The sequence below is a fragment of the Apostichopus japonicus genome, chromosome 6 (genome assembly GCF_037975245.1).
Source record: "Apostichopus japonicus isolate 1M-3 chromosome 6, ASM3797524v1, whole genome shotgun sequence".
NCBI classification, from domain to species: Eukaryota; Metazoa; Echinodermata; class Holothuroidea; order Aspidochirotida; family Stichopodidae; genus Apostichopus; species Apostichopus japonicus.
In genome coordinates this window covers 14,927,377-14,938,544 of record NC_092566.1, presented here as the reverse complement: position 1 = coordinate 14,938,544, position 11,168 = coordinate 14,927,377, and the positions used below count along the sequence as shown (strand labels likewise).

The window sequence follows — 11,168 nt, the reverse complement described above, 5'->3', positions numbered from 1 at the left end:
AAGCAAAACGTTCTGTCCATGCACCCCTTCACTGACCAACGGCATGGCTAGAAATGAAAAAGTTAGGCGATCCTCCAACCCCCCCCCCCCCCCTCCACTCCCCCTCTCTAATACCTCGATTTTGTTTTCTTCCAAGTTATACCTATCTTACATAGATTAGAAGGCTAGTGCCCGCCCCCCCCCCTTTTTATTTTGCTGTGGGACCCACGGACATTGCTCGCCCGCGTTTTTTTTTCCCAGGACGAACGTGGGTTTCAGGTTTTTCAGGAATTTACAAATTCGTTTGAAATCAGAGTTAGGGTTTAGAAAGTGGGTTAAGGATACAGTTTCTATGAAATTGCAGGATTGTCGTTCATAATCTGGGGTCAAAACTAGGAAAAAAGATTCAGAACATGTTTTTTTGAAAAAGCGTCACATGTTTGGAATCCAGGGATTTGATTGGCCGATGTCCACGTTCGTCCTGGGAAAAAAAAATACGCCGCCCGCCCGCCAGGTTAGTCCCACTAAGTTGGTGTTACATCTTAATTGATGCTACAAATGTTGCGTTAATTATGAAAGCACAAATATTACTTCCATAAATAAAAAAGGAGAATAGGTGAAACAATTTAGACAATCCCTTATTGTCATCTATCACTTAAAAAATTAAAAACCATATCAACAAAGAAAGAAAAACAAGTCAACATGTCGAAATATCCGAGACAAACATGTTTATTCAACGATAGAGCCAGGCGATGATTCTTTGAAACATTGAAAGAAACCTATTCTTGGTTTTCTCTCTGCGTATAATTTCTGTATATAATTTGATAGCTCAAAGAAAGAAAAAGAAAAGAAACAAAGAAAACTAAATAAATGGCAGAGGATTAAATACACATAAAAGCAGACGAAACACTTTGAGGCTACATATTCAGCAAGAAAAATCTATTAAACACACACCCTTTAAACACTTCAACTATTGGGGGCGTGCATTGACCTGTGTCGTTTTGAATTTATGTGGCTTCGTAAGTATCTAATTATCATAAGTTATTTCAGATAGCTGGTCAGTGGTTGTTAAGCCATTTCACTCAGCTGCTTTACTTGCAATAATACGTACAAACCCAATTATTATTTTTTGTGTGTGGAGGAAACGGGTGGATAGCTGTAGGTAAGTAGAGTCCACAATCCTATGGTCAACCAAAATTCCTAACCAGTTAGGCTACAGTACGGTAGTATATACTAAGCCATATACAGCGTGCATCATTGGCTAACATATTATCAAATTTAAGTCTGGTTTTGTATATAAACAGGCTTGTATAGTCAGTCATGAGTTATAACCTAATACGCTACATCCATATGATAATACAAGATTAAAAACCACTCGTATTCAAGATTTCAGTTGTTTTTACTCGTTACACAAAACAAAAATAATACCACCGAAAGTTTCTTCAGTTTACAAACGCACTGAAAAATCATATTTGGTATAATAATAATCATGATAATAGTTCTTTAGGGGGGGATTCTTCAACAATTTCGTTAGTCAATGAAACGTCCAGATCTCGCGCACCTTTTTGCATACCTCGAATTCTGTTTCCCTAAAGTATATTATCAGAATGGTAAAAAATTATTCTTTATCCCATTTTTCTCCCGGTTTCATATTTCCCTGGGGTCCTTTATTGACCTGGGGTTATAGCCCACACCCTGCCTCCAACCTTCTCGTTTGACTTGTTAACAAGTAGTATAGTCTATAGCTAACCCTATCGGTACACAAGATTATGCTGTCAGTATATAAAATTGGTTGGTTATCTGAAAATCTGAATGTAAATAATAGTATAAAAAGCAAGGAATCCCCTTTTCTTTTCAGATGTACCTTCATGCATAAACTGGAAGTTATTTTCTTAAAGGAGAACGACAATAATATGCTAGATTGCAATAAATGGTTCATCACTTTCGCTGCAAGCGTATCGTTTCCAAATATTTCATTTTTGTTTTTTAATCTAATAATGCAATTTGCATCGAGATGACACAAAGATACAGATAAAGTGAAAAAAAAAGATTATCATGTGAGAGCAATACATTTCTGTAGACAATGCAAGAAACTATAGATACTTTTTTTTTATTTACTTCAAGAACTGCACAATTTGAAACAGACCGATTTTTTTTTATACCATCAAGAACCAGGTTCTTATAGATAACAATATGATTTGAAAGCGTCTCTTCAAAGCAACAAACTACATTAGTAGAACTTCAAAGTTCTTTGAAAATAGTTTAAAAGTTGTCATCCTTTGTCTAAAATGGGAGAGGTGTTGGGTCCAGAGAAGAAGATGAGCCCCCTCTTCTGAAATTCGTTTGACAGTACGTTTCATAGCTGCAAACATTAGATTGGTTAAAACGAGTCAAATATTTAGCATGATCCGACGATATTTTCTTATACACACCGCTACTTAGTAATATCGGTATCTACGTCTAATTGTCTCCCGGGTGGAGAGAGAGGGGGAGAAAGAGAGGGGAAGGCGCTATTCCAGAATTCTTGTATCTGCCAGTGGTAATCACCTTTACTATTCTTTTAACATTATCAAAGTTTTATTGAAAAACATTTAAGTTTGTTGTAGAACTGAATAGTATGCATCCATTATTGACAGCTAAAGACTGCAAAGGAACCTTTCTTGGATAGTTAGGAAAATATATCAATCCGAAAAAAAGTGCTCAAATGAGGTTATTTTTTACTCACTTTTGTAGTCTGAACTTCAAAACATTGAAGGACTATTAGGACCTAGATAAGAGATTTTCCCCTTGCCCTACTTTTTCCAGCTTTCCAGACCAGAAGGGAACCAATTTATCCCTTAGGTGATGCTGGTGACCCTTTTTCAAGACAAGTGTTCCTTGAACCCAGGTGACTTTAATTACAAGTCATAGTTTTAAGGTGACCTAATCACAAGTAATTGTTAAGGTGACTAAAATTACAAGTCACAATTTATTAGGTGATTTACGTCAGTACAGGTTTATTATAAGTGTTACAAACAGAGTCATACCTTATTAAAGTCGTTTCGGTGTGTTTTGATGCTTATTTATCACTACATTCAAATTCCTATAGAAGGGCGATTGTAGGAAGCTGGTGTGACAGGGGGATGGGAAGGTGGAGAAAAAATAAATCGAAATTAAATCACAAACAATAAACATGTACACTTTACAAAAGTGAAAATTTCTGTTTCCTGGAAGTGTATAAGCTTTACCCCCTCTGCCTCATATTTTTGATTGGCTGGCCTAAAATATAATATGTAAGGCACAATAAAGTATATATACATAAGAAAGTCAAACCATGACAGCCAAAACAGAATAAAAATTCTCTTCATATGAGAAAGAATATTAGCAACTATAATTAATAAATTTATCCTTTACCGACTTGTTCATGTTTGCTAATAGTAGTTGTACCAGAGGTCATTGTCTTAAACTCCAAAAGTCACAAAGTAGGATTATTATTCGGCATAACTTTTTTTCTAATAGGGTTGTGAATGAGTGGACCGGTTTGCCTGAGAAAGTTGTACTTGCAAGTGGTGGGAATGGGTTTAAGAATGCTTTGGACAAGCACTTTAAGCATTGTAATGGGGTCTGAGTGTTTGTGTCTTCATTTTTTTTCTCTCTCTCTATAGGGTCCTTGATGGGGACTTAAGTGTCCCTCCTGATCCTTTTTTCTACTAAACTAAACTAATAACTGTTTTCCAGTCTGGCAGATCTCATTTACAAAGGGGGAAAAAAATGTTTCCAAAAAATATAATCATATGATCACATTTGATCATTTGATAAATTTTAATAGTTAAATGTCATTTTTCCACTAACTGTTCATTCTTTCATCCATTCCCCCCACCCCACCCCCACACCCCCAAACTATTGGGAAATAATCTATTACTGTTCAGTTTGTTAAACAATTTAGTATGATTCACTTTGATGTCTGCCCAAACATTGGAATATCCCAACAGCATGTGTTTCATTTTTATCCACAGGGGTAAGTTTTTACTGATAGTTCTATAGTAGGCAGTCATTGAAGGTTTTTTTCTGGCAAAAAAAAACAAACTTCCTTTCAAGGCTGCGCAGAGGTCCAATCAGTTTTATCTGTATTACGGCGACCCTCTCTGCAGTGGAAACTTTTGTCCGACAAGTTCATCAAATGAACAAATTTGGACTATTCGCTAAAGAAAGTGTCAAATTCGAATTGTCCGAAGAAAAACCTTTTATTCTTCTGAAAATGCAGCTTAAAGAGATATTTTAGGGTAGTCATATGATGAAATCCCATTTCCAATAGTAAGGCGGTGTTCTACATTATTTCTTATGTTGTATGTTTTAAAATTTCAGCCTTCTTGTTTACCCTTGTTGATGGAAGGAACAGACATAACATTTCTTCGGGGGGGGGGGGGGGGGTGAGGGGGGCTCTGACAATTTAACGCAACAACATAGTAAACAATGCAAAGCATATTTCTTGATAGATTAATGCCATTTTTGTTTGTTGTGTATGTTTGCTGAAACCAAGTAAAAAGACTCCTATAAATGATATTATGAAGCCCCTAATAATGATGGGTGGATGAAAAATTCATGAAAAGAAAAATGAACATTTTATAATTTAAAGATGTGTCAGATACACTTCAATTTATGCACAGGGGCCTATTAAATCTACATAAATTACAATCATCAACAAGGTATTATTTTCGGTTTACGATCGGCTTAAAAAAGATCTCTGTGCATTTTTTTTCTGGCTTTCCTGATAAAAATCGTTCCTACTCAATTCGCAGATCAACAGAAATGTACCGTTTATTGCAATATCTACGATACGGGTAGTAAGAAATTTACCGGGCGTCTAGCTGGGAATGAATTGTTTGGGCCTCTGCCGTTAAGTCAGGAGCCTTCTCAAACAATCGTGAATCCGGTCGACGCATGGGCTATAGCCGCGAGCAGTTTCTCTCGAAGGTCGTCTTCGACCTCATACATAGGCAGGTCTAGGAGATTGAAACACGTGTGAGCGACCGGGTAGAAATGGACTCCGCTCTTGATCGGCTGAAAGGTCGGCTTGAGCGACTTCATCCCTTCGATCGGTATGCGGTCACTCCCAGTGAGGAATACTGACGAAACCAAAAAAGACAAGAATAGGGGGGCTTGGTGGACCACTGACCAAAATAAAACTAATAAAACAGAGGCCTTCATGAAGTTTTCTTTAAATTTCAAAGTGTGTCTCCTGGAATGTACACAGGACGAAAACAATACGCAGATATTATATTTTAAGAAGCTGCTTGAAAATTTGGTCTTTCAATTTTGTTAAATTTAAGCGACTGAAAGGTTTACGAGAGTAAGTGAGATCACGAAGGTGCAAACAATAAAGTAGATTCTATTGGCAAGCTGTCTAGAAAATGTTTTCAAGGACCGGCATTGGCTGCCTATATCAAAGGACTCCTTTTACAGACTTTTTGATTAACTGCACATTAACGAGTACAGTATAAATGATGCAATTCTAAAAAATTTGCTTGCTTAGAGATTTTCTTTGTCTAAAATCATTTAGTTAATGGCATGAGAAAATGCAATAAGAAAAATTGTGTAAACAGAATTGCAGACTTTTTTATATTGAAATGAACTGCGGAGTTCAAAGTTTGCAAACAGCCTGGATGATGCAGAGCGCCAAATCTTTGCCCCGAAATATTTAAGGAAAACAATGAAAGTAAGTTTCACAACTTACCAAACTTATTACGATGGATAGTTCTTTTAGGAGATTTATGAATAATTTTTTTGCAGTGATTTTGGTACACAATTTTGACAAGGTTTTACACAATTTTGACAAAATTTAGTACACGTTGGTACCAAAATACATTTTGGTACAGATATACGTAACAAAGGAGGTTATAAATTTCTTACAGGATTAGGAGTGTTAGCTCAGTGGTTAACGCCGTTGCCTTTCAATCATAAGGTACCGAGTTTGAGTCACTCCAAGACTAATGTATGTCTTCCAGTTACAGAGTTGTTCACAATCGACAATTCATAATCATAGACGTTAAATATGAATCTACAGTAAGAGACTGACTTCGGTCAGCTTGCGGCTTTGATAAACCAATGATGACTTCTTCGCGAGTTCCTGCTTGCAGTCACTCTAAGATTAATGTATGTCGTCCAGTTACAGAGTTGTTCACAAAATCGACAATTCATAATCATGGACGTTAAATATGAATCTAAGAGACTGACTTCGGTCAGCTTGCTGCTTTGATAAGCCAATGATGGCTTCTTCGCGAGTTCCTGCTTGCAGCGGATCTAAAATACATAAATATCTCAAGTCTAGTTTCTTTGAAACTAATGAGAGACAAAAAATTCAACAATTTGGTGTACTTTGGGCAACCAGAGGCAAAACGATTGTTTTGAGACGAAGGGTTGGCAGGCACAAAAATTTTGCCCCAACTTGATCAAACTGTGAGTTGATATCACTTACCGAGGAATTTCTTTTTCAAGTCAAGGTCCAACTCTCTGAATACTTTCCAAAACATCTTGATGGTGTTGTGGTTATGGTAATACTCTCCTTTGTACACAGCGCTCTATCATAGGGGGAAACAAAAACAAACACACGTACGTACAGTCCCATTCAGTTTTAGGTCACGTCTGATAAATTGTACCATGGTTCAATGTTCAGGCTTTAAGGAGACACAAACCAAAACTATTTATCTCTAGTTCATACGATAGAGGTCTACGTGATGGCAAAACTTCCCCTCCCCACCATCCCCCTCCCCTCTTCCGCCAAAAACAGCTTTGAATAAACCTTAGTTGCTCCATTTAGGAATGAACCCTTAGCTCAACAGTCATGTTTGTAGATTATCGTTTTTGTAAATCTGTGATGTCATAGTGCTAGCTAGTATCTGTGACGTCATAGTGCCCGCTAGTATCTGTGATGTCATAGTGATGTCATAGTGCCCGCATAGTATCTGAAAGCGTTGTTTCCTTTCTCTTCTGTTTATCTGTTCAAGTTTTCACTGTAGAATATTAACAGTGTTAACCCTGAAAGCAATGTCATCATACACATCATGCTAAGAATTATCAACATTTTCAAAATTGAATAATTTACCTTATTCGTCATCCTTTAAATGAGAAAAATAATTTCTCAAACTCTTTGTCTTTCAATGCTTGCTCCAGTTTACGGAGAATATACAAAAATGCTCAAATTTATTATTCGATTTAATTGAAAATTCAGAGTTGCATATTTAAGTTACCGTCCTTTAGACACACACTTCCATTAACAAATACAATCCCACCTGGCTTTTGGAAATTTTCGGGTAGAAAGTACAAATAAAGCACGTCTTTTCACATCTCACCTTTTGAAATTCATCCCAGTCGTAACTTTCGTCTCCGACCACCATAACTTGCAGTTCGTCGGGATGGCAAAAATCCAGGACCTTTCCCCCGCAGACGTGAAGAAAACCGTCTCGGAACTGACCAAACTGATTCTGGACAGACGAGTTGACCACAAAGTCGACATAGCAATCGACATACTTTTCCCTGCAGAGGCCAAATTTTGTTTTAATAAAATGAGATTAAGAAATTCAGAGTGGTGGCTCGGCGTATGATCATGGTAGTAATGGTTGTGTAGATACTTTCTTCCTGTAAGGCTTTTCCAGACATCTACAATCCATAATTTCCTGAAAATTCAAACCGGCTTTTCAAGTTTGGTAAAAATTTGGCTTTTGAAGTGAAAAACAGTAATAGGTAATTGAACATTTAATGCAATTGGTTTGCTTATATTTCCTCACATTCAAGTGGGCATATTGATGAAGTTTAAATGCTAAAACTATTAAAAAAACTATAAAAAATAGTACTATGGACGAAAATTACTCACGTATTATTCTCGTTTGTGAAGGGTTTGTTCGATGCCATCTGTGAGCAATGAGCGCTCGCTAACCCTTCATTTACATACGATAATTCCCTCTTAATTAAAGATTACTAAAGACCCTTTAATCTTCCCATTCAGATCTCCAAGAAGCATCACCATGCCTGAGAGTTATTCATACAAATTTCCTTTGGTTTGATAGCTACATTTGATCTCCCTCTAAAAGCAAGGAATGGTTTAGCCCCAGTTTACCTACAAGAGCTTCTCCAAGAATACAGACCTAGCAGGGTGCTTCGTTCAAGCGTACAACATATGCTATCTGTTCCTACTGTTCGCACTTCCACCTATAGGGAACGTTGCTTTGCTAGATCAGCTCCACAGCTCTGGAACAGTCTCCCCTTATATCTGAGAACAATCCAGCATGTGTCAACTTTCCAGAAAGAACTCAAGACGTTCTTATTCATGAATGCGTATCTATTTGTTTAATAACTGTTGTGTCCATTTTGGGTACTTTGCTCCTGCAGCGCTTCTGAGCATTTTTTTTTAACTGGATAAAAGCGCTTTACAAATTCTTATATTATTATTATTATTATTATGCAAATCATTAAGATTCTTTCTAAAAGGGGTTTCCTTCTCTAAGCAAAAGAAAACTACATTTTGGTATGTAAAGAAAGCTAACCAGTTCAAGGTGTTAAACCTTCAAGAAAAACTCCTCCACGAATTAATTAAACATTATGCGTACTTATTTTCTTTGGTGACGGCTATGTTTGACCCTCCCGGGATAAGTTCGTTGGTCTCCACGGTTCCGTATACCGTATCCGAATACTCAAATGATAGACAGAAGACATCTTCGACGTCGTCTCCCTCGTATTCCATCAGATGCTGTAGGTGTCTGGCCACGGTAGGCTCCAGCAGTTTGAAGTCATCCATCGATGTCAACCTTAAAAAATGGTAACATTGTTGATTAAGAAGAATAACCTTTTAAAATGAGATAAAGAATTCTTTTCACCTTTCGAAGTTAAACATACATCGTTTATATTCGTCGATTCTGGGACTGTCATGAAGAATAACCTTTCTTTCATATGTTTAACACCGAAACTAGTTAAGCCTATTTCCCTTCGCATTGTACAGTACAATGACTTTTGTTAATTTAACATAACTTTGTCACTATTTTCAATTTTGTACACTGAGGAGAAACAAAGAAATTAAATGAAAACACGATCCATTCTGCCCTTTAATGCTTTCATTTAATATTCACTCATATTCCCCTTCAATGTAGTATCCACATGTGCAATTCTCAAGGAAGTGTTAAAATGGGAAAAAGAATTGTTTTTACCTTTTGCATGTTAAACACACAATCGCTTATATTCGTCAATTCTGCGACTGTAATGACCGACCTACCTGTTGAGTAACTTCTTGTAGATAAGTGGTGGGAAAGGAAGGGCAATGATGGTGTGGTTGTAGATGGCTAACCCGCACAACATACCGACAAGGCGAAACATAAACTCGTCTTCGAAGAACTACAGACGGACAGGATATATGAAAGAGAATATATTTTACATACAAATTATTACATGTAATGTAATGATTATGTAATAGTCTGACAATTTAACATGGGTATGAAAACACAAAGGCATCCTGATATTATCATGTTAAAAGGATGATTAGACAACAAAATCTTCACAATCTGATATCCGTGGGGAAAATAACCTTTTAAAAATGTCCTTCCTATTTTAAACTTCGATCATCCGCTTTTAATTTAAAAGATTTTTTCCTTCCAACAAAGTTTATGCCCTTGGTATTGGCCAAATTACCAGTTGCAGATTTTACTTCACACACTGACAAACACACACAAATGTGTGTTTTACATTACTACTGAGGACCCCATTGTTATTTTCAAATCCACGTACCCTAACCTTAAAAATACCCTTGAACAATAGAATTCTTCTGAGGACATGGTGATACTTTTGAACTGACATCTGAGGACTTGGAATTCCTTTGTTCAAGTTCTCCAACAGAATACAAAACAAGTGCAGTAGCAGTCCACACTATGTGCTGCTAGTACACACATTCCTTGTACTCTTTTCAATATCTGTTATATATCAGTATCACGCCATCTATTTTGGTAAAGTTGTTGTGACCTGCATGTGACCTGATGAAAATAAACAGTTCAATATGGCCGCATGTGCTGTAAACACTTAGCATTTTGTCTTCTTGTTATATCGCTAGGAATCAGGATAATCCTCCATTAATCCAGGGTATAACAAACTGGCGACGAACTAAGGAAGAACCTATAATTTAACCCAGAATATTTCTGTATCGTAAACATGGCAGTTTACGGGAATATCGGGCCGTTTGACAACACAGTCGAAAGCTTCGAAGATTACGCAGATCGCTGCGATGCCTTTATAGTGGCAAACGATATTGCCGAGGCGAGACAGGCTAATTTTTTTCTCGCTACGGTGGGCGCTGACACTTTCAAGCTCTTGAAAACGGTATGTAGCCCAGACAAGCCGTGTACACAGACGTACGCGCATCTGAAAACCATCCTGAAAGGACATTTTTCACCGAAACCGATCGTGATCGCTGAACGTTTTAAATTTTGGGCTGCTTCACAGTCTGAAACCGAGTCAGTTGCAGACTTTATTGTTCGCTTGAAAAACTTAGCAACCCATTGCGATTTCAACGCATTTCTACTGGAGGCACTGCGAGACAGACTGGTCTCGGGACTGCACACAAGATTTGTGAAAACTCAAACGCAGCTACTCTCAACCGCTGATCTGACGTTTGACAAAGCTAAAACCAAGTGTCTTGCAGACGAAATGGCTGGCATAGCAACAAGGGAACATATCGATGCAGGAAGTTCTGTGAGTACAAACAGATTGAATTGGCGGAGCCCTCAAGGTCAAGGACGAAGGAGTCAGGGGACTAGAAACAACAACAAGCACAATAGGCCTAATCAGCAGCCCTGGCAAGCTAACAGTGCACAATCATGCTATCGCTGCGGGGGAAGCAACCACAAGCCCGATGATTGCAGGTTTCGCGAGGTAAACTGTCATTCGTGCGGGAAGAAGGGTCATATTCAAAGAGCTTGCCGATCTGGGGCTAAGGGACCTCAAAGCCAGAACAGTTCGCAGAATCAGACGAGGACAGGGGGTCACAGTATGTAGATAGTGTTAATACTGATGAAAGTGATTTACATTATGGTTTATATCATACATTATCAGGTGTAAAGACCAATAAGCCGTATTTGATTACGTTAGTGGTAGGGGACACTAATGTTCCAATAACCATGGAAATTGACACCGGTGCGGCTCGTTCCACCATTTCGGAGCATGTGTACAAGTCC

At 37.7% G+C, this 11,168-nt stretch overlaps 1 protein-coding gene across 1 annotated transcript in view; it reads right to left on the bottom strand.

Moving 5' to 3' along the window:
* Positions 1-684: 684 nt before the first annotated feature.
* Positions 685-11,168, bottom strand: part of LOC139969077 (probable E3 ubiquitin-protein ligase HERC4) — a 44,235-nt gene continuing 33,751 nt past the window's right edge. The window contains exons 17-21 of the mRNA XM_071973839.1: positions 9,221-9,339; positions 8,562-8,759; positions 7,308-7,491; positions 6,434-6,536; positions 685-5,084 (exon numbers count right to left, since the gene is read on the bottom strand). Of these exons, the coding sequence (XP_071829940.1) occupies positions 4,873-5,084; positions 6,434-6,536; positions 7,308-7,491; positions 8,562-8,759; positions 9,221-9,339 (816 nt within the window). The 3' untranslated portion in view covers positions 685-4,872. The remainder of the gene's footprint in view (positions 5,085-6,433; positions 6,537-7,307; positions 7,492-8,561; positions 8,760-9,220; positions 9,340-11,168) is intronic.